This window comes from Phalacrocorax carbo, chromosome 15, assembly GCF_963921805.1.
Source record: "Phalacrocorax carbo chromosome 15, bPhaCar2.1, whole genome shotgun sequence".
Taxonomy (NCBI): Eukaryota; Metazoa; Chordata; class Aves; order Suliformes; family Phalacrocoracidae; genus Phalacrocorax; species Phalacrocorax carbo.
Window position 1 is genome coordinate 1,890,115 of NC_087527.1, and position 27,776 is coordinate 1,917,890.

Below are 27,776 nucleotides of genomic sequence, written 5' to 3' on the forward strand. Positions count from 1 at the left end.
GCTGTGTGGCGTGTATTTTTGTGACAATTCTTAAATACGTGTTTTGCTGAGGCAAGGGCTAGAATTTATTGGGCCTGGGCGTCCAGGCACCGGTAGCAGGGCTACAGAAACCTCTCTGAGGAGAGGCCGGGGCTGCCCCAGGCTGGACACAGCCGGTTCCAGCCAGTTCTGCAATGGCTCCGCTGCAGGGCACAGCTGAGCCCCCCAGTGATGCCAGTGATGTCTCTGGAACAATGCAGGTAAGATTTACTTCCCAACACAGGTTTCTTTCTGCTCAGGAACTGTCCTTGCGACCGGCCTTGCACCCGTCACCCCCCTCCCTGGCGTTCCTCTTGGTTTTGACCCACAGGTGACAGCTGCTTCATTTAGGTAAGATCTGTGAGGCGGCCACAGTAGGGACGTGCAGCATCCAGGCTGAGGTGTCCTCACTGGGGCCCGACACTGAAGTCATTCATCTATGTGAAACTGTGAGCTGGATGTGGCACACTGCCTCTCTGTCGCCTTTTCCAGTGCAATTCTGGCAAATTACGTCGTATCTGGCATTTGGTACTTTCGTACCAGGCACCTTCACACTCAGCTATCTGCAATGGTACCTGCATGCCTCCTCCTGGTTATTCCTTCTCTCTTCTATTCAGAGGATCCAATAAATCCATATCTGCTTAGGCAGAAGGGTTTGATTTTGTGGCCCACTGCCGGACCTCCTTTGTTACAGCTGTACAGCTGAGCCTTCCCTTCAGTGGAAAACAGGCTGACATTGTAGAGCACGGGCCAGCTAGATTGGTTGGGGCATCCTTTACTGACCACAGAGCAGGTGGACAAAAGAGGAAACAAATGAGCTTTTGTTTTAGGATAAAATGAACCTGTCAAGAAAAAAGGGAATCAAAGATCTAAAGGACGAGGATCCTTAATTGCCAAAGCAAAGAGTTTGAGTAATGGAGAAGAGGCACTGGAATTACTCTTTTGTAAACATCAGGCTCGGGACACATTACTGATGGGAAAAGCCTCACGGCTGTAGCGTTAAACCTAGTCTGAGAGGGTTCTGTGAGACAAAGGACAGCAGTGCTAAGATCTGCACTACTTCCACCGTCATGACATTCTGGAAATATGATACTTTATTGTTTGTATGAAAGTGAGAATTCTTTGCTGCAGATCCGTTCCCCTTTCCCTTCTGTAGGATAAGTAGGAAATGCTTGGCATGTTCTTTGACCTCACTCCTATTTACCCGAGTTTTAAAACAAAACAAACCAAGAATGTGAGTGGTTTCCTCTCAGCACACCCCAGCAACGCAGTGGGCGCGTGTGGCTGGCAAAGGGTTAACGCTGCATCAGCTCAGGTGCCTCACACCTGAGAGGCAGGGGCCGGGGGGAGCTGGCTACAAAAGACAGCAGGGAGCAGATAGCTTTTCTTCTGCGTGGGGCTGGGCTTGCACCTGCCCAGGGAGGTGGAGAAGTGTTGTTAGAGAGATGTTTGGCCTCTTGGTGGAAACCTCCACAAAACCTGAACGTGAACCCGTTCAGCCTGAAGCTGGATTGCCTGTTTTGGAGAGTGAAGCGCTTGCGTTGGCTGACTTTGGTTGGTTCCCAGGTTTCACATGGCTGGAGAGAGATAACTGTTGTTAACTCAGGCACACTAAGGTACTGCTACTTTTTTCTTTCCAAGTGTCCTTGAAAAATCCTTTTAATAGGGCTAGTGAATTTTTGCCGCATCACTAAGCAAAGCGTGAAAGAGTAGGTAGTCAGGGTTTTCCTGGCAATGTAATAGCTTTTTTTTTTTCCTCCTTCCTATACTCTAAGGCTAGTTGATATATGAGAAGCAGTTTGCAAGGCAAATGTCTGAATGCTTTGGCAGATTGCTTAGGGGAATGAATGCAGAATGGTGGTCTTCCTCTTTTTTTTTCCCCCAGTAAGTGCTCAGGTAACTGTTTGGCCGAGGCCAAAACCCATTAGCTTAAACTAAATCATCTCACAGGATTTGGAACTGCTGTTTAGAGCAGAAGCAAAGATGGCTGTGTGCCATATGAGGGCACCTCTGGCTGGGTGTAATGTCTCTAGGTTCATTGTCTGAATGAAAGAAGTAGCTTCATAAGTGGATGTGGGTTGCGCACATGTTTTAGGAGGCGCTTAAACACAAGCCTCCCTTTTTTTTTTTTTTGTGGTTTATTCTTGACCTAAGCGTTTGGTTCTTGTGGAGATGAAAATACAGCGTGTGGAAAAATGAGTCAGCCTGTTTCCTGTGGGAGGGACCGCCGGAGGCCGGCTGCTTTGAATGCTGCAATAAATTAGCACTGGAGATAACTCAGAGGACAAAGTGTGCCTGGAGGACACGCAATGCTAAGTAGTGCGCTCCGAGGCTCTTGCTCTCTGCGTGCAAATTCTGCTTGCAGAAGAAATGTGGGAGCTGCGGCAGCCTTGCACAGTGGCTCCCAGAGCTGCTGTCTGTTGCAGGGCTCTGAGCGGGGAGCTGAATATGGGGCTTGTTGGCCGCGACTTGGCTCCTGGTTGTTGAGAAGGAATAGGGTAATAAAGTGTAACACTAGCAGGCTCTTCTAGTTCTGTGTAGATGCTGCACATGACCTTGAATGAAGCATTTGTTCCTCTGCACTTCAGTTACCTATTTGTAAATGGAAGCAGAAAGGCTTATGGCTTAAATAATCAAGTCTGGTGAGGCTAAAGTGGAGTGAGAGGAACCACCACATCAATTTCAGAGGAGCACAGCTTGGGTCCAGTGTGTTGCAAGGGGGTCTGGGACCTTCAGGTTAAAGTCTGGCGTCCCCCTTGCCTCTGTGTGAGGCTGCGGTTTCTGACCTTCTGCCTTGGCCTAGCAGAGGGAGATGGTACAGTCTGAAAACTGGATGGTCTGTGTTTTGCATCAGTAAGTTCGGTCATCTGCTCTCCTAGATAACTTCTAACGCATGCTTAACTTCCATGAGTAAGTTATTTTTCCTGACAAAAGGCATAGTCATTTTGATACAGCATTTTGGTTAAGTTACCTTTGATGCGGGTTTTAATCTAGACTTTTTGAGCTCAGTCTGACTTTTCTACTTGAGCTAAAGGATGAAAAATATTTTTTTCCAGTAAATTTCTAGTGAGCCATAAGTGTGGGTCAGATGAAATACAAAATGCCTGACTAGTCTGGAAACAGCTGAACTGGAAACATGAAAATTCAACATGGTCATTAAAACCTTTTGGAAAAAAGAAGTTTATGATGGTGGAGGTGCAGAGAAATGTAACATACCCTCCTGCTCCGAGAGGCTTTGCTGTCTTCCCCTGGTAGTCAGAAGTCAGGAGAGCCAACCTCCATTCTTGCATTTATTTTTTTAATGAAATTGTTTTAGTCTAAGACTTTAAACCTGGAGGTGTTCAAACTCAAATGTCTGTGCCTGGAAGCAAGACACAATAATTAAGCTTCTTGCAGTCTCTTACTCTGGCTTTAAGCACTCTATCTCCTTCAGTTCAGAGAAAATGAACTGAGTTCTGTTGGGGATACCTACTATGTGATGGCAGGCTAGTAGCTCTGCCTGCTCTTGCAGCCTTCATCTGTACACCCTGTTAAGCTCAGAATAAACTCTCTTAGGATTTAGTAGTAATATACAAACAAAAGGTTTTCTAATATACCTAGACCTGACGCTCAAACTTGCACTTACAAACATGTCCGAGTGCACAAAAATACTGGTGTCCATTCCTATACATGTGAAATGAGTGGATGCCAAAAAAGATGGGCAAAATTCAAGGAGTTAGCTTAAAATATATTAATCTCTCTCAGGAAGCCTTCAGACAGGAAAAGAGAAAACATATCTACATATTAGAAAAATATATCCATTTAAACTTTGTTGTAGATTGACCTGGGAGATGTTTTCTTAGCTTTTAAATCCTTGCCAAGTCCGACTCCCAGTAACTTCCATCAGGCTGCTTCTTAAAAACAGTACTGATGCGTTCGTTCGTTTCTTTCACAACTTGATAAATTCATTTCAAAACCCAGAGGAGGAAGAGCTAAGAATTCTTTTCTTTTTGTGGAGTTTCACTTGACTAAAGCAAGATAGATGATGTTCTGTGCAGAAGGCTTATTTCTCATAGCTGATGCAGTAAAACTTGTGGCTACTTGCTGTAGAAAAATAAGGAAACCCAAACCCTGTAAGGAATATTGGCCAGGATGGGAGCTACAGATTCAAACTACTCCATTCACTAAAACATTCACTAAATGTTTTTAGAACTGATAGGTGCAGTAGGGTCACAAATGAAAGGTGAGAACCATAAAAATGAGCAAGTGCATAACAAATTTTTTTGGGGGGGAAAAAGCCCCACGTGGCACCATGTCACAATCGCAATGCTTAAATAAAAAGGCCCAAATCTACTTTCTTGAAGGATTGTTCTGGAGCTGTTAAGTCACATTTTACTTGAAAAATATTTCTTGGTCAGCTAGTATTTGATCTGTCATTCTAAACACAACAGAACTGTGCTGGGTAGCTGCAGACAAAAAGCTTCTAGAGGTGCCATTTAGCTTAGCAATACTTCTTCCTGTGCTTCAGCAGCCTCCAGCTATTCCTGAATTGTTCTCCCTTGTTGGCAGCATGAAAAGATCTGTTTAGAGCATAAGGTCTTTGGAGAAGACTGTGAGCACAAGGCAGAGCTTGCTCCTGGTGATCACTGACAAAAGATAATTACAGTTTGTTAGCCATAACATCTGAGCACTCTGATGTGCTGAAGGTGAATACAGATCTAGACTTTGTACATTACCATATGTAGTAAGTACGTGAACTCTTGCCTCCTCTCAGGCCACCTTTGCTCTGTTCCCACTACGGTTCAGCTTATGGCTCGGTGCAGCAGATGCTTGAACGCAGGCGGGCTTGTTTACCTTTTTGTGCGGTGCCGCAGATGTAAGCACTCGGGGGATTAGGTCTTTAAGCCCTAGATCCTCAGGGCAGGCGCTAGGCCCTCAGAGCAGTCTGCGCCCCGATAGGGATAGGTAGTGTCAAATATGTAACAGCAACTTCTGGCACACCGCAGCAGGTGTATTCACAGCTGAGGCTAAGTCTTCCAAACAACACCTGCAGCAGCTTTTGGGAAGCTGCTCAGCACTTCTCTAAGTGGCCAGATCTTACGCATGTGTCAGCCCAGCAGGTGAGGTGCTCCCCTGTAAAGCCTGCACGGGTGTTGCTGTGGCCGGAGTCTCTGGGTGCTGGGAGGGTCCAGAAACAAGAATGTGGATCTCCTTGGAGCCTTGTCCTCCTACAATCTAGCTTTAAAAAATTTCTTGCATGAATTTATTTGAATAACAGCTTTTGGCAAACTCATTGGTATTTTGATGCTTTTAAGTCCTAAAAAAAGCTGTGCTTGAAAATAAAAAATAAAGCAAGTAGATGCGGACATCGAGCTTAGCTGAAAAGCAGGGTGGGTACAGCACATGCTGTACAGTATGTATAAAATATACTATGCTCTGCCATATCATATACATGCGGAAGAATGCATTATCAGGGACTGGAAAGAGCCCCTCTCTGTACAAGTTTCAGTCTTCGGTGCATCTGTGAATATCGCTTAAGGTAAAGGATGGATGACCCTGTACGGGAGAAGTCACCCAGTCACAAACCTTTCACGTATTCAGTTATTTTTCTGATGAAGGAGAGGTGCGGTGCTGTCAGAAGGGGGGGGGAAAAAAAAGCCAAACCCTGTTGTATCAACATCCCAACTGTGTTAGAGTAACTAATGTGAACTAGAGTCCACTGACAGCGTTGCAGACAAAGGCTCTATGCTTGGCTGTGGACAGCAAATTTGGCACACACACGCTATACTTTCACCTATAGCCAAGGTTTTGCTATATTTGCAAATAAAATTTGCATATTTGCAAATGTAGGTCAGGCATCATTGAATTGAAAGCCCTTTCACCCCCAGTCTGAGATGCTGCTTGGAGTGCTAAGAATCATTCAGGCTGTGGGTTTTTTTGGCACTGAGGCTGTTGCTTTCTGACAACTGACCCCACACAGACACAGCAAGCTTGGGGTGAGCCTGGGCTGGGGCATGCAGCAGTGAGCGGGTGCCAGGCAGCTGTGGGGACTGGGGGTGATCTGCAGCCCAGGTTTCTGGGCAATGAACCCACGAGGCTGCCTGCCAACCAGTGCTGGGGTGCGGAGACCTGTAAGCATTGCATGGTATCTTAGATTAGGAAACATTGTACTGACAGGTGCTGGGAGAATTAGCAGCCTGTCCTGAGTGTCTGATGCTGAGAAAAGATATTTTTTCCCTGGTGGCTGAAGGTTTGATGGCTGAGGCTTTGTCTGGAAAGAAGTAGCATCCTTGGTAAACCAGGTACACCTTTCTCTGGTTGTGACCAGAGAAAGGGGAGCATGCTTCCCTCCTTCACCAAAATTCTCCATTTTACCCTCAGTGATTTCTCATGGAGGGGCAGAATGTGTAAAGGCCTACAGGTTCCCTCTGGGAGAAAGGGGAGAGGGCAGGCTAAACGTTGGGTTTGGCTCTGGTGCTTTTAAGCAAATGTCAGTACTGAGGATTGCCATGTACCCTGTGTATGTGCTTTCTGGCCCTAACTTGGTAAGAGGGGACCAGACAACAGAAGTGGTGTGGCGGTGGCTGTTCTTCAGCTTCAAAGTCTCCCTGACAAGTTACTGGGTTGGTGGAGTATGCTTCACTTTGAAAGCCCTGTTTGAGTGTGCTCATACTTTAACTGTGGCAACTTTCATTGCTTTCCAGTTGTGGTCTTTTATCAGTTTATCTTCAGCAAAGAGGGCTGCCTCGCGTGAGTGTGTGTGGATTATCCTGCATTTGAGCACGGACTGATCTACTGCTCCAGTTCTTATGCTACTACAGTAGGATTTTAAAGTGGGATATTCCCTAGCACCGTTGCATATAAATGATTAACTTTCTCTTCCTCTTGCTGTCCAAAAGCGAGAATAATGTGATCAGTAACAGAGGAGATCATGGCGTTCTGCTGCCAGCAGTTTTTTATTCCTCCTGCTGCTGTACCTGAATTTCTTTATGTGCACAAGCCTGTGGTAGCAATACTAAATCTACTGAGTGCTTGCTGTGTGCAGGAGTGTCTAAAATAGTGTTGCTCAAAACTTCTGCCAGTACATAGGCGTGTGAGTTAAGAAGACTTTTATCTGATTTGTGCTAAAAATCACCTGCCTTAAGCCACTAACACCTTTTCCCCCTCCTGTCTTGCACATGATGGGGTGTGTGCTGGAGTCGGCAGATGGCTGGGGAGCGAAGAGGTCTATAGAAGCATGCAAAGAAATCATGTTGCATCATTGCTAACCAGCTTGTGCCAAGACTTGGATTTTCTTCCGCCTGTCACTACCCTGCCTACACTGGCTTCCCTGTTACCGCTTGGCTTGGCTGTTTCGTGACCTACATCCTGGAACAATCTTGGAGACCTTTATTCCCTCCTGTCTCTCAGCTCTCTTTAGTTGATTAGTCTAATAGAAATCAGCCATGGCACATTGTTGAAGTCATATATAGACATGATGCTGTGCCAGAGATTTGTTTGCTTAATTACAGAAATACTTTTATTTCTGCTGTGGTGTGTCTGGTTTTTGGTTTGCTGCTGAGGCTGGTGCTTCTTTTAGTCGTCTTTCCTTGGCTCTGCTCAAAGACTTTTTTGTCCTGTTGAATTAGAGCAGTCCTCCCCAAGCTGGGACATTATGAAGACTCAAATGGACTAAGAAGGAACAAGCAGTTAAACTGTGTCACTTGCGCACCACAGGCTGAAACACTTACACACTCCAACCCTTAACACTTGTGTATAACGCAGTGCTGCTCGGCTCCCTGCACCGGCACACTCTGCTTTTCCTGCAGGGGGACAGGTCTCACCTGTGATGTGTTAGTACCACGTACGGCAAAAGCCTGCTCTGGGTACCCAGGCAGGCCAAAAGGGTACCAAGGGACAAATAACTTCTTCCTTACCAGGCCAACACGACATGGAGCAGAGAAATGCTCCACTTGCAGAAATTAATAGGTTAAAGTGTAGCATAAGTTTGAGCTCTTGTGGGGATTTAGAATTTCTCAGTGTGATCCCCACTGGCACCAATGGACAAAGGAGATAAAGATATCAGAGCCCAAGTTTTCAGCACAAGCCATCTCTTAAGTACTGATTCAAAATGTAGCTTTACTTGTCAAGCTGTGAAATGCCAAGTATATCCACGTCTCAAACGTATTTGTTTGGAGGACAAGACAAATACTACCACTTAAAAGGCTCCATATTAGTTTTCATCCTTACTCAGGTTTACTGAAAGGTTCTTGGATTTAATGTTGTTTATGGCAATGTTTTAACACTGCCAGGAAAGAAAAGCGTTTGGCCAGGTCTCTTCATAGGGTAGGAATTTACACGAGGGTTATAAAGCTCACTGGGGCTAATCCCTGCTAGCATTATATACATCATCTGACAGTTGCCAAGGAGACAAGGATAATCTCAGTGAGACAAGATATGTGAGAAGGGTATTTATGGACATTTGCCTAACGATGCTTGTGGAATGCACCAAAAAGTGATTATCTGAGCGCCCTTGAAGTTCTGCCTTTTCTGTGGTGAATATGAGAGACTGTTGGTGCACAAGCAAAAAGTTTCCCCATGATATTAAAGCAGCAGCAACTTGGCCTTGATGTTTTCAATGTAACCTGCGGTGGCCTCATCCACTGCTGTGCAAAAGGGCAGGCCAGGCTTTTGCGGTGTTGTGCGATGGCGGTCCACCTGTCTGTACTCTGCAGCATCAGCAGGCTCTGTACACACAAACAAGCCATTTCAGTCTGTGGCGCTGACACAGGCTTCATGAAAACTGTCCGCTTCATGTGCTTGAAATATGAGCAGGCGCCTCATGCAAATGTCTTGTAAGCCATGTGAGGGGAGGGAAGAGCGGAGGGGGTATGTGTCTTGTATATAAATACACAGAGGCATAGAGGTGTGCTTTGGCAATGGCTTTCCAGCATAAGCAGCTGTTTCCTCCTTCCCTGTCCCCAGGGTGAGCCAGCTGCACCGCACCCAGCTGGCTCTGGGTGCTACGTCACGCTCCCTGAGCGGTGGGAAGGGTTAACATCACGGACTACTTGTGGTCATTTTGGTTAGATTAGGCTGTTTTCCCTGACCTGGGGTGGCTTATAGCTCTGTTTAGAGACATTAAAAGAAGTAGGAGAGCTAATATCTTCATTTGAATAAGTTCATGCTTGGAAAGACTTCTGCATCAACTGTTTCACATAGCAAAATACTTTCTTGGCAGTGTGTTCCCTGGCTATGAGACGGGGCAGAGATTGATGGAGGCGGCCTGTATCTGGGACCAGGAGCACTAAAGCTGTGTGGTCTGGAACTGTCCCACACCGGGGCAAATCTTTCCTTCCCACGTTGAGGTGAGGCAGTGACCTGTAATGAAGGGGAAAAAGGCTGCTTGCCTCTGTCCCTCTCCTCCAACTTGACCTTCTTAGTTTGTAGGACTGTCTCTGGATTGAGGATTATGAAGGATGGGAAGACAGAAGGAATTTCCCAAGTTTTCAAAGGCTGATGCAAATGGTTCCTATGAAAGGAAGGAGCTGTTGAGAGCCAGCCTGCAGCTGATGGGCTGTGTCTTGTGGTGCCAGAGTTAATCTTGGTAAGCAGCTCTGAGCTGCTGGGTTGGATAATGCTTGGAATGGGGGAGGCCTCTTTAAATGAAGTAAATCAACCTGTTAACCCTCTGTAGTTGGGCTTTGAGGAGTTGTTTTATATTGTACACATCAGTGGCTACAATCTCAGTAGAGGTTTCTGCAGTGGCACCTGCCTCCCCTTCTAGGTGTTCAGAGTAAAATGGTGCTTTGCCTGTTTATTCCAGACAGTCAAGAAAACTGCTTGTGAGCAATATTTCTGCCTGTCTCCAATCCTGCTCTTAAATGGCACTGTTCTCCATTTGCTTGCTTTGGGGTCTGCATCCAGCATGGGCTCCATGTGAAGTCAGGCTGCTGCCTGGGAGATCTTGAGGTACTTGTGTTTACTTAGCTTTAAAAGCACCAGGGACACGCAATTGTGTCTGGCAGGAAAAAAAAATTAATGCTGTTCCCAAGTGTGAGCATCCCTTTCCACCTCTCCCTGTGGGCTGAACTCATTCCTCCATGCCATGAAAACAAGCCAGATGAGCCTGAGCAGGTTGAATAGTGGCTTTTTGGGCTGTCTTGCCTTGACTGAGATGAATATGGGATGGCTCAGCAGATCTGGGGATAGAGCTTTCTTGCAGCAGAAGTTGATAAAGGAGCCCAAGGCTGGGAGTTCCCTCCTTGTCTGCAGGGTAAGGGCCTGTGCCCATGGCACCAGTGCTTCAGGCACAGAAAGGCCCCAGGAAGAGGTAGTAGTATTAATGAAATAATAGATTTCATAAGCATTTGCCTTGAGCTCTTAAAGCTTTCAATATTTATTAGTCTTCACTAAGATGTCTGGTCCCCTTGTGCTAAGGTGGAGAGGGAAATAAAGAGTAAGCAGCACAACTTTTAGGAAGGATTTGTGCATAAAGGGAGATACAACATCCAGTAAAGCCTAGGGAAATAAATCTGTCTGGGTTAGAGGCCAAAACTACAGATATAATTTGAGTTGGCAAATCCCTGTGCAACTTCATAGCCGATCAATAGATGTTATTTGGACAAATATCACAATGCCGAATCCTACAACCAATCTCTTTTGAACAAACATGGTTATTTCAGGCTTTCTCCTTTGGCTTCATTTAGACAGAAATCTGCTGGAAAGTGTGACTCCCCCAGTACCTGAGTCTGTTCAAGAGTTCATGTTCACGCAAAGATTGGAACCTACTCCTGAATAGTCCCCTGTTGACATTTGGTTTCACCCCTCAGTTACCTTATGCCCATGTAGAGTGAAAATGCAAGCCTGTTCCAAAGCCTTAGAGATCACTTCTGTCTTGAGTATTCCTTCAAGCTTCTCTGCCTCTTTCCTTCAATGTTCATAAATAGCAGGAAGACTTGACCTGATGTTACTGAAAGTCCTGGCTGCATAAAAGATAGAGAAACCTCAGAAGGCCTCTTTCAGACTTAACTTTGCCTAGCTCTTCTCATGCCAAGGCAAAAATTGGCCAGCCTTGTCTGACCGGTCACTACCTGGCTGCTTACCAAAAGCTTCCTTTGATGGAGGCCTTGTAGAATCTTTGGGCCATCTGTTCTCCTTCTGAGCTAACCTTACAGCTAGGATGTTTTTCTTCATGTCCAGTCTAATTCTTAGCCTACAACTTAGACACATTGTCCTCTATGTGAGGGATATGGAGAAAAAGCTTAAACTCCATGAAGGAGTAATGTCTGGACTACTAGCATTTTCCTGGGGTGGTACACTTTCAGTATGGGACATAGCTCGCCACATTCCTAATCCACACTTTAAACACCACCACCAACCCTCCCCCCACCCTTTATCCCCATTCTGTAAGGTCAAGAGAAAAGCTCAAACTCCAGTGCAGTCTACCTAGAGTGGAGAAGAGACTTTTTCCTTTACTAGGGTCTTGTTCATCGGCTTACACTGGCAATTATTGCCTTGTCTCTGTGTCCCAGTTTTCTGGTGTTGCAATAAAATCTATGCAAAACACTTGATAACCAAGTAAAGAAAAAAGAGGAACTCAAAGTACTTCTCTGAAAGGTCACCTTCTATTAAAACTTGTGGATGTTTATTTGGTCCTGAAACACTTCATATGCAAATCTACTGGGACTACGGGTATCTTCTGTAAGTACAGACCCTTCCCTCTAGCAAGTCTTAATGCTTGTACCTGCCTTGTGGCTCCTGTGTGAGCAGCCAATCTGCTGGTCTGTACTTGAGTTGCAGAAGGCTTCATTTTTCCTTGATGTGAGCTTGTAGGCAACCAAATACAATGGTGCTTTGTTCAATAAATAAACATGAACAACTTCTGCTAAATAGTTGCCAAATGGAGTAGCTTTCTAAGAGCATCCCTGTTACTACAAAGCTGTGCCAAGTCTGGAAGTGGATTCAGGAACAGACTTCCAAGTATGTAGAGAACAAGGGAATCGCAAGGCTAAATTTTCTCTTCTCTGTGCCGAAAGTGGAGGCCAAGCTAACCCCAGAGGAACTGAGGGATAACATGGTCTCACATCAGCTTAAGGAACAAAACTGCAGAGGCAACTACCAGCCTGAGGCTGATGGCAACTTAAGCCTCAACTAATTTTTGAGATGTCTCCAGGAGGGGAGAAAGACTGAGGGACAAAAGGGAAGACAGATGCAGGTCAGATGAACTGCACAGTGTGACTAATGGTATTAAAGGGCAAATTGAAGTGAGCTGGATGCTTTGGGTACCAATATATCCCCAGCTCTTGTTCTGTGATAGCTCTACGTTCATTACACATCTGCATTACTGTGCTGCTCTTGGTAGAATCATAACCCAGCTGAAACTATCCAAGTAATTCTTCCTTTTAAAAATGTTCTTTACATGCTTCAAAATTAGAACCTTCCAGGGAAGAATAGTTAGGAGGTGGTGAGAACAGTTAATGGAAATGTTCCCAACACTCCTTATCTTGGTGGTCCCTCCCCTCAGACAGTGACAGGATCCTGTCCACGAAGGAAATGGTACAAATCTCTGCAGCTGCAGAACGGAGCCTCTATAGGAGGATACGTAGTGAAATTGTTAGGGTGACCTGTATCTCCTTCAAATGAAATGCTCTCTAGCTACTTCTGGCAACATTTTACCCCAATCATTCTGTCATGCAGGTCACTTGATTCACGTCCTAACGTGCCAGTTGTTTCCTGTTGTACTCACCTCTAGGCAGCTTCTTGTTCCCATCTGCAGGGGCATTTCCCACCCCATGGTGGTACTGCCAAGCATAAGCCAGCTCTGTATTGCACTGCGGCATCCCTCAGAAGTCAGCAAGAGAGTCTTGCTGATCCTATATCTGTGCTCAAAGTAAACTGGCTTTTGCTAAATGGCACTCTAAACAAAATGTTGATTAAGATCTAGGCTATTTTGCAATGGGCCTCTATGACTTCTTAGGTAATTAGAGCACCTAATACAGCTGGCAAAAAACCCCTCAGTGTAGAAGAGACCTCCCTCTTGAGCTATTGTCTACTAAATTGCATTTAGAAAAAGCAATCAGACTTAAAAAAAGGGAATTTAAAGACTTTCATTATAAGGTGTGCAAACTCTATAACCCAGAATGGCTCTTTAAAGATTGAATGCTTTTAATTGGGTTTTTCTTACGTAGATATTTGCAAAACCTTCAACCATGTTTAGCTCTGGCTCTAGCTAGTAATTCAGTGGCTGGATGCAAACACCTTCTGTGTCCTACTTTCTAGAATCTCCAGGAGGAAGTGTTTACAGCAAGTGTGAATAAGCAGAAATATTTTGAAAAAAATTTCTTCTGCCCACATGTTCCTACCTCTGAGCTACCGCAGATTAAAACAATTCCTATTAACATAAAGACTTGGACCCAAACAGAATAGCCACTTGAAATTTTTAGTGCAGTGTAAGAGGGGAGGAAGGGACTCATTCAGATTTTTATCTCCTCAACCCAAAACAAGTTCACCTTCAGTTTCACGTTGGATTCCTGCTTTCAGATGTTCACGGCTTAGTGGTGCTGCTAATGTCTCAAGGTGGGAGCCTTGCAGAGACTTCCAGCATCTCTTGCAGAACCACTTGTTAGAGGTGAAAGCTGGGCTTGGCTGAAGTGCAGAGAAGAGCAGTGTATGGCTGACTACCAAATGTGTAACACTTACGTATATTTGTTCTAGATGGTGCTCCAGACACTCATGCCATGCTGATGTGCTGCTCAGGGTGTGGGGCGGGCAGGAGGTCCGGGCTCTGGGGATGTCTCACGGGGCCAGTCTCTGCTGCTCCATCCAGGCACCGAAAGCCTCTGAGCCATATGCAGTGTGGAGGTTAAGTGGCTCTGGCAGATAATTTCTGTCACGCTGTGCTCCCTGAGCTGGACTCACCATGGGAGACGCGTTGGGCCAAGCCCTGGCGAAGTCACCTTTGCGTGGGTTGATTTACCTGCTCACAAGGAGCTCTCTTTACCAAGAAAATAAAACATTTGCCTTTTACCCAGCAGGCTCAAAAGCTCAGTGTGGGTGGTGTGGACAATAGACTGCCTTGAGCTGGGAGATCTCCAAGGTGATTTTGGGGGAAGAACAGGGGAGGAAACGGGGGAGGGGGATGAAGTGGTGGATGCTGGGGACACATCCTGGCAGATGGGCCTCTGCCATCCACCCGCCTGCCTTGGACGTCACTAGAGCATCTCCCTGCATGTCTGCTGACTGTCACAGCATTACAAGCAGAGAAATCACACCCGGTTGCCACAGCAACGTCACCAGCTGGGCCTGTGGTGTGCTGTCACCTAGCAACCAGCAAGGGGTCCCTGGGGATGGCAGGGTACCTGCTCCACTGCCCTGGGGGAGGATGGAGGTCCCACCCAGCCCCTGGAACTGCCGGGTGCTGTCGTTTTTCCCCTGAGCAGGGGTTTGTGTAGTTCCACTGACTTAATAGTAACATTTTCCGTAATAGTAATTTTTTAACCCTTTTCCTAGAGAGGGCTTTGCACTGTGGTTCAGTAGCAGTGTGTGCCCTGTTTTATTCTGTGTGCAGCTTTCTGGCCATTCCCTCAGTGCTCGCCACTCCTTAACCGAAGGATACAAGGGTAAAAATCTTGCATGAAATGAGTGGGTGCAAAATCTTTGGACAAACTCCCTAGGCGTGCCTGCCCCCCACCTTTGCTGAAATTACTTCTCTGGTATTTCCTGCATTTATGCCTTGGTGTCTGGGTGGCCCCATTCCATTTGGCTCCTGAAACTCTGGGTGCCCTAAAATGGAGTTAATGGGTGCTGCAAGCTCAGCCAGGCTCTCAGCAGAAGGTTGAGCCTTTCTTCCTGCCTGTCTCCCTTCCCGCAGGTGGATGGTGGGTGAGTGCCACTCAGCAGTGACCCTGAGCTGTTTCTTCATTACCTTCTAGGACACTGAATCATTTCATTGAAGGACTTTGCAGGCGAGAACACGCAGCTGCAGTCACGTCCTATATTTACAGCTTTAGCATAGAAAGCCTTAGCACTCCAGTCCTGATGTGGCATGAAGCTGAATTATTAACAAGTGCTCTCTGCTAGGGGAGAAGTAGCTGGTGAGAAGGAGCCTTTCCTGCATGTGCACTAATCAGTATTCACTGGGTGATCGGGGATCTGGTTACGTAGTGCTGATGCTCCAGGGGAGCAGGGTGCTGGAGGGTGCTTGATGTGGTTAACGGGAGGTTTGATGGCTTCAGTGTTTGGCTCTGTCTTGTGCTGGTATCTGCTTTCCTCTCATCCCGCTGTGTGTAACATAACTGTGCCTTATGCCAGGCACAAAGCAAGGCTGGAAGGGCTGTCTGCCTACCCCAAGGAGTGAGCATCCCTACCTACGCTGCCATGAAATGCAGGTACTTCAGCCCCTTCAACAGGAAAGGATGCTGCCTTTTCTCCTGCAATCTCTGCCTCCATTGAATTTAGGGTGCTCAGAGGTGTTGCAGATCTAAGATTTGCTATGCAGGGCTCCATGTGCTATTGAGTAGCTCAGTATGGAGTTCCTTACAGCAAGCTACTCCTTACTGAATGGGTCAAGTAAACACTTTCAGCCACAGCAAAAACTAGAGACTTTTAATGAAAAAGAATTCAGGGTAGTGACTGATCTGCACCTTGGAACGTGTGGGTAGCCAGAGCAACTTTCTTGAGCCTAGGTCCGCTCAGGATTGTCTTCTGTTTAAAAATAAACCCCCTGAAGCAGTACTTGCAAGTCAGTCAGGCTGAATTTGTCTGCACTAAGCATGGAGTTTCCCAATATACCCTGCTGGGCTATTGGAGACAACTTAATAAACAAGAAACGTAAGGAGGCTTGTATAAAGCATCTGTACAGATAAAAAATTGAATTAGAGACAAGCTAGCTCATAGTGTAATGGCTACAGACCTCTGGTATGGCAAAAGCGGTGAATCTTGCCCAGCACACTTTTTTCAATGATTAGTCTTGTTTCCTTAAAACCAATGTTGTCCCTATGCTGATAGACTCAACAAACCACCTTTCAGAAAAAGCTCTTCAAATCAGTAATTGACAGTAGAGCTGCCTCTCATGTCAATATGTTGTTGACCACAAACGGATGTATTTAAAGTAAAAGTGCTTTGGAAAGGTGAATATTATATGGTCAGCTCATTCTTGAATACAAACACATTTCTCTCCAATCAAAGCCAGGCAGTGCCTGCCAGTCCTGTGAAGCTAGGCAGCACGTTACAGAGCAAAGTTAGAAACAGAACTCCTTCAACTGAAATATTACTGACAGGAAGGTTTTGTGGCTAGCAAATAAAACCTCCTTTGGAGGATTGCGGGCTGGCTATCATTTCCTTGCTGTACCAGAGGGATTGACTGAAACACCTCATTCTTTGCAGCAGGATGTTGGCATTAGATGCTGAGTGAATATAAGAACTTGGTGATTGAGGGCCCCTCCGAGGGATGCCGCAGCCGCCGAGTGCTCTTCCCTAAACACAAAGAGCTATTTCAGCGGTGCAAGATGACACTCTTCTTCCTGCCCCTGAAAACAGATTTTCATTGCAAAAACTACCTGAGCTTGACATTGTGAAATTATTTCCTTATGCTCTATGTACCATAAAAGAAGCCCAACTGAACTGGGAAGGATACAGCCTTGCCTGAGCTACATGCAGCAAACAGCTACAGGAGCCCAGCGCTCGGTAGCAGGAAATGTGTGGGAAAGCCATCTGGTGAAGCCACTTAGAAACAGTGTGAAAGTCTTTTTTCATTCACTTCCTGACAAAGTAGTAATATGTTGCCTCATTATAGGAAGAGGGCTGCTTATTATTATTTGCGTTAGTAGCTCCTAGAAGCCCAAAGGTGGGGACAGGACTCTCGCCGTGTTAGGTGCTGTGGGCACATGTAAGAGGAGACCTTTCCCTATACCCATTCCCCCCACATTTTACAGCCTAAAATGACAAAAGCATAGGAATTTTTTTTTCCACAAATAGGGAACTGAAACAGATGGGAGAGACTGAAGGAGCTGGAAACAGAACACGTAATAATTCCCAAGCCTCGACTTTCTCAGCAAAACTGTACTTTGACTCCTATACCTTATCTTTGAGCATTTATGGTGAGTGGTACGTACCTCGGCATACCGCTTGTAATGTGCTCTGCAGTTCTCCTAGGTAAAAACAGCATTTAGCTTGGTGTGGGCACGGTTCTGAGAGCTACTACATGCTTTGCTGTGCTGAGGCAGGGGGGAGGGAAGTCAAATCAACGTGCAGAAGGGATTTTAATCATCACGTAGCAAATTAAAAAATAAGGCTAGTGTGGAGATCTTAAACTTGATCTTTGGCATCTGAATCATGCCTTTCACTATGAGCTCCACGTCCAGCCCACGTAATTTCCCCATGGTTTAATACTGCTGTAACCCTGGGCAGTATCTCCATTCTGCTAAAAGCAGAGAACCACACAAAAGGCTGTATTTCAAGAGGAGGCAACGTTCCTTATAGCCTACTTACTATTATTAGATATGTAAAGCTCCCCTATATCATCTCATCTAAAGACCTCAAATAATTTTATGGACCTTATTTTAGCCTCTTGGTGACTCTGAGGCAAGACAGTTATCCCCATTTTTACACTTAAAATCCCCATCTTTGAGTTTTCCTTATCAGTCTTTTCCAAAATTGAGGATGGATTTTTTTCAGTCCCATGCTTTAATTGCAAGACAGAGCATTCCAGGCCCCTTTGCTATCCTTGTGTGGGTGTGCGGGACTGCATGCTTGGTTGGTTAGTATTTGTTAGGTTTTAGACTGGAAAAAAGTGTGTGCTTGGGTTGGCCTTTTGTCTCTGGGGAAGGCAGGATTAAAAAAAGTCCTAAAGCTTAATTAGTTGGTGAAAGAATATCACAGTAGCGAGAAGGAGGAGGTAGGATGAAGGAGATGGTGGGTGCTGCCCTGCTTTGAGGTCAAATGGGCTGAAGCCTAGAGACCCTGGCGGAAGCAAGCAGGACCATGTGGGCTGGTAGCTTGTGAGGCTGAGACTGTCATTTGACATATATGGCCTAGTGCCAAGGGAATACTCTCCCTAGGAGAGAGATGCTCAAGTATTGTGAAATTGGGCCATGAGGTGTTAATTGCTAGAAACTGTAGAAATCCAAATTTAAAGAGCTCATACCTACTAGTGTAGAATGACTCATACCAGAGAGCAACCTGTCTGCTCTGTGAGTGAAGCTCCTAGTAGGGTGTACAGTGCCGAGGCTCTGAATAATGCTTTCATGGCCTTATCACAGACTTCTTATAACCCTCTCCTCCCAAACAACCCACTGTGACAGAAAACGCAGGTGGAAAAGGCAGAACCAGGAACGCAAGGAGGATACCAGCAACATGTCAAAGTTCACAGAAGCTGTACCAGCATTTCTTTATAGGGCTTTTCCTCTCTCAATGCCCAGTTCATGATCCCTAGCAAGACTCCAGCCTATGGCAATACAGCTGTAGGCAAGCACATCCATGCAGCTGTGGTTGTCCTTTTTATTTATTGAAAGCCTAGGTAGTAAAAGGATCGAAAACTATGTGGGTGCAGGTTTAAGCACTACCACTGCCTCAAGGATTATGTGCATAACCTTTTCAGAATAAGAGACCAGACAAATAAGACTACAGTTGCACTATGGAGCAGCACATGTGGAATACTAAGCACCCAGTAATCAAGTGCTAATATAATGCTGAGATTTTAAAAGCCTCAACCAAAGCCCTGGGTGAATGACAACGGACCATTTCCAACTCTGTTTCAATTTGCCCAGTCTCATGACTCTAGGAAGACTGCCTACACCCTTGCTATATCCATTGCTATATTTGAGTTACTAGCAAGTTTTGACCAGGTGACAAACTCAGTGAGCACCGGATTTTCCTCAGCAGGCATAATAAGCTAGCTTTATCAGTCTGCCTCATCTGCGGTGGAGAACAACAGTCCTCTTCTCCAAGTGGGGTTGGAGCAGTGAGGGCAGCACCAACACTCAACTTCTTCCCAAGATGTGGCAGTACTAAAGTGGGTGGCAAAGACTATTTCTGGCAGTAACAGGGAGTTAAGGGAACAAAACCCATGCTTGGGCGTTGTGTGCTGGTAGACTTAACTTGGTTGTTCCTTTGCACAAGGCTTAGCTGAGCAGCTCTCTGAGCATCTGGGCTGCGAGAGGCTCCTGTAGCACAAGTGTCACGTGAGGATAATCCCATGCAGCTTAAAGCCCAAAGCAAGCTGTCTGGTTTTCCCCTCCTATCTTCTAGACTGGTCTTTCAGTTTGTGCTTATGCTGGGACCATAACAAATCTTATATTTCCCAGCCAATGATGGAGATCATGCATACACAGAAAATCACTGAAGGTCACCAAATTTAATGGGAGCCAAGTTCTTAGCCCTGAATAAGGAACCTGACACAACACAGGAGCTCTGCAAGGGCTTGGGTGGGATCTCTCATCCATGTTGTTTGTGAAATATGCTCTGTCCAGAGAAGAGGTGAAAGATCTTCACTAGCTCATCTGCTACACTTGGGAGATACTTCTTTAAAAACATGGGTAAACTTAGCAGTGTTCCTGAGTTAAGGAAGCTGGGGGGTTGGTTCATTGGTTGTTTTAAAGCCAGTTAAAAAAACAGATCCACAGACTAAGTGGCTTTTTTAGTACTTGACAAGAAAATCTATAGCAGAATGAGGAATGATTTCCTCAAATGCCAGTACAGAGTGTTATACCCAAGGCCTGCTCTCCTCACCTCCAGAGGCAGAGGAGAACTGCATACCCAGATCGAGTGAAGACACCTGTACGCTTGATCCATTTCAGAGTCTTCTGGTCCTAGTGTTGTGACCGAGGTTTTGACTCTCCCTTAGGCAATCCCTGTTGTTTGCCCCAGAGACTCACCTCTGGGGGAATCTAGTGTGAAATGGGCTCTTACACCATTAGATGGGCCTCTTCAGCATGAGTCTGTGGTGTGTGTTTTTGTTCTAGGCTATTTTTGGGGATGAGCAACTGGTGAGAAGAAAATGCTTTAATCTGCTGGAGTAACTGTGTTCTCAAGCATGAAAATTATAGTTTGTACTAACTGTCCAGTGGAGAGAAAAAACCAAGGTTCTTAATTCTAGAAGACAAGTTAACTTCTTGGGGAGGAGGCAGAAACTGTTAAGTTTTTTCCTGTCAGAAACCCATGCTGGAAGTATTCAGTCAATTAAGCTCATTTGTAGCAGCCTCACTACAAATCCTCTTTTATTCAGAGGTGAGTTAAGCTCTTTGCTGGAACATGCTGATTCCAAGGAATTTCAGTAGGTTCTCACACATCTAACCATGGCAAAGTTATCTGCAGGGACACACCATCTTAGAATAACATCGTATGTTCAATTCTACAACAGCATAGCCAACGAATAAAGAGGCCAGCAAAAAGCCTTTCACCTGACTGTTACAGAATAGCCTTTTTCTTGCATGCTATGTTTGTTCAGATTGTTTGTAAAATAGAAACGGATTTTCTAAATTTAGATACAAAAACAGTTGAGAGACATATCTACGCAGTAAATGATCACTCAACTCAAACATAACTGTTTTGCCATTGAAATGCAGCACTCCTTAAAGGTGTAAAATTCAGTTTAAAGGCAGCATGTTTTATAGGGACACCTGTGTTATCTGACCAGATGCAGAACCATTTTTTTTTTTCCTTAAAGAGAAAGCCTTCCCACTAATTTGCCCGAAAGGTGGTTTAGAGCAGAGCTGCAAGCCTTTCCCAAGACCGAGGCGGCTGGGTGCCTGCCCTCACCATGCTGCGGTGACTCACCCTGCTGAGCTGGTCCAGGAGTCTTTGGTTCTGTTCGGAGAGTTCCTGGACAGCCCGCGTCTTCTCGCGGTCAGCTTCACGCAGGTGAACCTGCTGCCTCTCCAGCTCATCCTGCAGCTGCTTCACGTCGCTTTCCAGTTCAGACACCCTTCCTTCCCATTCTCCTTCTCTGTTTTCAAATCGTCTCCTTAGTTCGTGTTTCTCTTGTTCTAGGTGCTAGATAAAAGGGGGGAGAAGAGGTTAGGAAGGGAGGAAAAAAGTGAACACTGCCTCTTTTTCCCCTTCTATGCTTTGGGCTGGAACCTTCTGTGCAGGAAAGAGAATGGTACTAAAGCATGACATGCCATGGAGGCTGCAGTCCCATGTCCAGGGCAGGTCACTGGCACTAAACTTGCTTTCTGTTTCCAGCAATTGGCCTGTCCTTGGCCTCTGGAGATCAGCACATTGAGTTTTTACTGAGACAACTGCCAAAAGAGTAAAGCAGGCTGCATGTCAATAGGCGGAATATATAGGTCAGGCAGGCCAATAGATTTGGCAGAGCCTAGCTTAACTCCAAAGCAATATTTCAGTGGGCAGTGGCATAATTCTTTTAAAAATTGCCTTTATAGTCAAAACTACACAAATTGTATCCTTACTGCTGATGAGGAATCTAGATGAGGCATCTTTCTTGTCATATGGGTCTTATGAACAACAGTTCAGTTATCTATCCATTTGCTCCTTCTATTCCTGACCTAATTCGTTGTCTGGTAGTTTGAGAGTACACGGTAACATTGTTTGATGCAATCTGCTCTGGAATGGCAATGGATGCAATGAAGTAGTTTCTATAGACATTATGTATACGCATGTTCTGGGTTGCAGATTATTTAGAAACCACTTTTAGTTCTAGAGACTGCTCTGCTTAGGACTGGCTGGACAACGGGGGACAGCACGAATCTGGTGGATTTTTTGCGTGTTTTACAGGCTCAGTTAAATGAGGGCTTGACTGAAACAGAGCTGCAAATCAGGTCAAAACAGATTTATGTTGTGCCATTTGAAAGAATCCCAGCCCTGAAACTCTCAGCTTGAATTTCCCCTGGTGACCGAAGCCACGTGCATACTTGCAGAACAGTCACAGAGTGGGGACATGGGCATGTTGCAAGATTAGCAGGGAAACCTGAAGAGCAGGAGCCCTCTCCTTATTGGCTGTCTTCTGTCCCCCAGAATAACCTACTGCTACCATCTATCAGATTCTCCAGCCTTTTTGGAACATGTCTTAGCAAAGAACAGAAACCCACTGGGCCCAGCACTGGCAGCACTCACCCAGTTTTTTCCCAGGGTATCATCCCCCGGTGAGCAATCAGTGAGCAATCCCCATGGCACTTACAATAGGAGGAGAAAATAAACCTGCTAGGGGGGAAAGAAAATTGCACTGCATTTATGTGAGGTGGCTTTTTATTGCTTGTTAGAAACACAGGCTGTGAGGTGGCTGTTTCCCCTGGGTGCCTGCTGCTGCTGAGACACAACCTCCCTTGCAGGGTCTCTGCCACCTTCCCGAGCAGGCCTCAATGTCAAAGCTCTCCACTTCGCCAGCAGCCCTCTGGCCTGTGTTATCACTGATCTTCCACCTCCTGCTCTGCAGAAGATGCCATGTTTCCTCTTTCTCAACCTTATATCCAAATCCTTTCCTATGCTCCTTCCAGTGCGGTCTGGCAGCATCCTGCTTGTACCCTTCCAAATCTTTCTGCAAATCCAGGACTTTCTGGAAAACCCTCAAATGTCAGGGAAGGCTGATTAAAAACACTGGCCCAAAGTAAAAGTATTTCCCTGTGTTTCAGACACTAAAAGAGTAGGCACCCCTTGCAAAAGAGAGCACTAAGTCTTATAATAATTATTTTTAATGCAGTCGGTAGGCATGAGATCTCAGCACCAGGCCCATGACAACCATTGCAAAGAAATCTTGTTTGTAGCCGAAGTGTGGCTGGAGCAGCCACAATTTCACTTCTAGCAGCACACTGAAAATGCTGTCTTTTTTAGCTCTGTCTCCTTTACTGCTAGGCAACGTTTAGAAAGATCCAGGGCCTTCTCTAAATGGAAGATGAAACTTCAGCCTGCTGAGGAGCAGCACTGCAGCTGAAAGTTCCCCAGACTACTCAAATGTGATTTAGAAGCCACTGATAAGCCTTGTCAATCATTTAAAATCCACTTTAGGCCTTTACAGCAAAAGAAAATTCACACTACATACAGCTCCAATAAAGGGCCATCACATAGGCTGGAGTTAGAGGGAGACAAAGAACATCAAGTGTACCCTGTTGCGATGGAGAAACCAGAACAGTGCAGTGGGGCACAGAGAGGCTGTTGCAAAGAGGGAGGGTAAACCAGACTGGACGTGGTGACTGATTCCTCCTGCCTCCTCCAGCAGCCACCTCCCCTCACCCGCCCTCACCCCAGCACCTGCACAGCTGCAGATCCGGATAGGGTTTTTTTCTCATGTAGTGATAACAAGGCAAACTGCTGTCCTTGTTGGGGAGGTTCTTGTTTTCCGAGTGTCTCTCCATCCAGCAACTGCTCACTGATTTTTATTCAGGACTGCTTTCTAGAAGATGTTTTCTTCTGAAAACAGCTTCTCTTCAACTTAACTGAGCTGGGCTGGTCCTCATCGAGAGGTGAGAGCAAGAGGGACTTTCCCAGCTGATAAAGAGAGTTCATACTGTAAAATGCTTGGACACAGTGAGCTTCTCAGTCAGAGGAGCAGAGGTATTAGCTGGTTTAATCCCTTACAGAGGATAGAACTGACTAGGATCATGTATCAGAATTCATTACAGGTCTTCAATTCTATGATTAGAAATTAATTTGAATTCAGGCTGTGAAGTGAAAAAGTTGCCAGAGTAGGTGTATGGCGGGAACGCTGCCGTTCAGTAATGGACCCACAAAACTAGAACGTGTTTAGTCTTGAGGCCAAGCGCCAGAGGAGCAGGCCAGCATACTGTCTTCGCTGAGCTCTTGCAACCAACTTTGAGCTGTTAACCGTGAGAAAATCTCTCCACCTAAATGCTATTTAAACATCGCTGTATCAGCTGCAATTGTCACCAAGGATCTCATCTGAGACTTTGTTTCTTGTCATCGTCAGAAAGTTCTCAGTGGTGGGGAAGGAGGTAACAGATGTGGGTCCTCCCTCCCTACTCCTCCGAAATTGAAAAGCTTATTGTGAAATTTTGCTCTCTTCAGTGGCAACAGGAGGCCGACATTTAAGCTGCAGAGGCCAGGATTAGCAGGCTTGTGTTCTAGAAGATTAATGTTCAAGTTTGATTTTTTTTTTTTTTGTGTGAAGTAGCACCGTCTTAGATCTGCCAAACCCAACAGAAAAACATCTGACCCTTAAGTAGATAACAGTGGCTCCTATCAGATGGGCAGCCTGAAAAGCAGGAATCTCTTATTCAAGAGTGATAGTAATGGGATGAAAAGATGTGAACAATTGGGTGCCTTTACCACCCCTTCATTCACCTTCTGAATGGGCCTGCAAGAGCAGAGGTAAATATTTGGGGGATGTTATTTAAAGTACTGTAAAGTCACAGTTTTTCTCCTCTCCTTTTCATCTTTCCATTTTGCAAACAGCGAGCGGTATTTCAGGCTCCCGAATTCCCTAACAGGCAGCTCAGCAACTACCTAAACTTGTGCATTTTTTCCTTTAACGGCAGGAAAGGTTCCACTCCAACTCATCGGGAATACCACGTCAGCACAGCGCCACGTACGTCTGTCTGCGCTTAGATCAACCTGAAAACATTTGCTCTGGCAAATTTTAATGCTCTGGGAAATGTTAAGCTGATAAATAGTGCCACTAGACAACAATCTGAGCAAATGTCACTGTCATTATTGTTTCTATCAGAATAGTAAATGCAGAGAGATTTCCCTGCAAAAAGAAAGGGATCAGCGAGGTAAAACGTTAAGTTTAATAACAGAGAAGAATTTTGTCAGGAGAACAAAGGCCATACAGTAATTTCACAAATCCTCTTGAACTTGATATGTAAGTCCCTGGGGAAGGAACACAGCCATATGCAGAAAGAACTGGTGTAGGGCTGTGACTTGGAGTTTGAATGTTAACCCAGCACTGTCCAAACTCTCTCCAGAAAGGTGAGAGGGGCTTTTGCTCAGCCTTTAAGCAGTATTACTTACTGAGAGAATTAAACTTTCAAGAGTATCTTTGAGAAGGGTGGGGGTGATAGTGGCTCGCTCACACAGTTGTGCAAGAGAGTTGTTCCAAAAGAAGCTGCCTGGACAAGTCTCCTTCTTTGTAATAGCTCTATTTCATCCTTAAAAATCAATAAACAGCTCAATCCACTGAGTTCCTGGCAAACAGCCCTCTCCGGATACCTGTAGGTATTTTTCAGAGCAACCAGCTAACAGAGACGTATCGTTAGGGCTTATCTCCCGCCATGCCTGGTGCCTGAGCTGCAACAGCTTAAGCACAAGGGTAACATATGCTCTGTAGCTCAGTACCTGCTGTATAAATTTAACTTCCGAGGCATTTCCGTGACGAGCCAAGCACAGTGCACGTCTCCTTGCCCAGGTGCTGTGTGGCTCCTGGGGCAATACAGCAATCGCAGGAGCCTCTCGAGGCAAGGTGCTGCAGCCCGTCCCTAGGCCGATACGCCAGCTCGCAGCCGGGGCGGGGGAAGAACAGCAGATTTGCCTCCCCCAGGCCTAAAAGGGTTTTCTTAGACCCCTTCTTCCCCATCGCGGCCGCAGGGAGCTGTGTGGGCAGCCCGGCAGGGCCCGTGCCCGCCTGCCGCCCCCGGGATTTGCCGGGGAAGGGCCGCTTTCCGCCGGGGAAGGCGGCGGGGCTGCCGGGGGCCGCGGCCCTGAAGCGGGGGCCGTTGCGGAGCGCTGCGGGCCGGGGGAGGGAGGGAGGGAGGGAGGGAGGAGGGCGGCGGGGCCTCACCTCTAGCTTGTCGGTGAGCTCCTTGTGCATCCTCTCGTACTGCCGGCTCATGTCCTGGTTGCGCTCCAGCAGCGCCTTGCCGAGCCGCGCCGCCAGCACCAGGTCCTTCTCCTTCTGCCGGATCAGCGAGAGCAGCTCGGGGTCGCGGGCGGCGGCGGCGGGCGGCGGCTCCGGCGGTTCCCCGGCGGCGGCCAGCAGCGCCAGCTCCTCCTCCAGGGCCAGCTCCAGGGCGGCGGCCCCGGCCGCGGCGGCGGCGGGCGGCTCCATGCCGGCGGCGCTGTCCGCCTCCGCCGGTGCTGACCCGGCGGCGGGCAGGCGCAGGCACGGCGCCGACATGGCCCTGCGCGCCGCCACCGCCGCCGCTCCGCTGCGCCCCCCGCGCCCGGCCCGCGGCTGCGGCTGCTGCTGGGCGGGGAGCGCCACCGCCCCCGGCCCCCGCCCCCCGCCGCCGGGCCACCCCCCCCCCCCCCCCCCGCCCCGCCGGCGGCAGCGCCCGCCGACCGCGCTTATGGGCGCGGGGACCGGGGCGGGGGGGGATGCTCGGGGCGCCCCGGCCCGGGGGACGCGGTGGGTTTGCGTGGGCGGGTTGGTGCTTTTTCACAATCCTGCTCTGCCTGCTGGAACCGCCTGCCGGCGTCGGGTCTCGCTGCTGCAGGCCCAAAATCCCCCCTGCACATCGGGGCGTCCCGGCAAGCCCCAGGAGGGAGCTTGGCACCCCGGCAGGGGCACGGCACTTTCTTCCTGCTCACTCCCCATTCCTCCAGATCCCTGGCGGGACTCTTTTGCTTACAAGAGCATCTCTCAGGTTCCTTCTGCTCGGTGGTTCGCCCCTGGAGAGCTGACTACAACTTCCAACAACCACCGGGGCTTGCTTTCAATTTCAGATTGTTTAGGATGTTCCCGGATAAAATTTGTCTTAAAAGCAGCCTTGGTGAACGTTGGGAGATGTAGGCAACTCTGCTCGTAGCACTTTTCTCTCTGGGAGGAGACTCTGTCGGGGGCAGGACCAGTTGCTTTTCCAGTTTTGGTTTTGCCGACTTTCTCCCCTCTTAGATCCAGGCATCGCTTTCCATCTTGCCACGGGAGGGAGGCTCAGACAGAGTGAAGTGGGCTAAAACTGCCCATTGTCACATTTGCTAAGGCTTCGCTTCCTCAATTTCTGATTATGCTTTCATTTCAAGCGAGGCTTTAATAATGATTGAACAAAAGCATTTTTAAGGAAACCTGTGCTTTTGACTCCCTGATCCTGCAGAAAGAAATGATGAATATTACAGCTTTTCTCTTTAGCTCTGCTTGCATGGGGCTCGCTTTCATTCCTCCTACAGAAGATTCACTTAGACCATGTTCACCTTCATACCGCTGCTCCAACCCATCAGCTCGAGGATGGTTTCGGCTGTGACGGTTGAGGGCTGATGCAGTTTTCTAGCAGGGCTGGCTCCTGCCTTGCATCAGACCCAGGGCCCTGGAGAACTGCTGATTATTTGTAACGGTTAGAGCATGAATTGTGGCAATGCAAACTTCCCTCTGGCCATCTGCCACTGGGACGTAGCCTTTTGTGGGGGATACGCCCCAACAGCCCAGCTAACAGGACCTGTCAATACTTGGCCCTTTTCCTGGCAGTGTCCGTTAATGCTAGTGGTGTTTTTGTAATGTGAGCACCTGCTCTCCAAAGAGCTGGTACCTCGTGCCATGCTGCCTGCCAGCACCTGCCCCACAGTGGTAACTGTTGGCTACTGTTCCCCTGATTTCTTTTGCGCTGGTGACCCAGGGGTGACACCTTCTTTAGCTCACAGCAATTCCCCCGGGCACTGATTTTGCTAGACTTTTTGTCCTTGCAGTCAACAGACGCTTGCATTGCTGGAAAGTGGGACTCACCATAAGGTGAGATGATCTGAACAGTATTGGCCCTTTTAAAAGAACCCCCCTGCCCCGACACGGGAACCATGCTTTCACAGACTTAATCATCGCTATTTAAACAGAGGAAGGCGTTTAATATTTAAACTGATTGTGAGCACCTTCTGCTGGAAGTGCCTACTACAGCAAACCAAGCCTTCTGGTGTGATTAATGAAACCCATTGCGGCATTAATTTTCATCTGTAACACTTCTTTC

At 47.0% G+C, this 27,776-nt stretch overlaps 1 protein-coding gene across 1 annotated transcript in view; it reads right to left on the minus strand.

Annotated features, from left to right (window-relative positions):
• The window catches only part of BICDL1 (BICD family like cargo adaptor 1), a 51,885-nt gene extending 25,868 nt beyond the window's left edge, over positions 1 to 26,017 (minus strand). The window contains exons 1-2 of the mRNA XM_064466385.1: positions 25,667 to 26,017; positions 20,752 to 20,967 (exon numbers count right to left, since the gene is read on the minus strand). Of these exons, the coding sequence (XP_064322455.1) occupies positions 20,752 to 20,967; positions 25,667 to 26,002 (552 nt within the window). The 5' untranslated portion in view covers positions 26,003 to 26,017. The remainder of the gene's footprint in view (positions 1 to 20,751; positions 20,968 to 25,666) is intronic.
• Between the last annotated feature and the right edge of the window lie 1,759 nt (positions 26,018 to 27,776).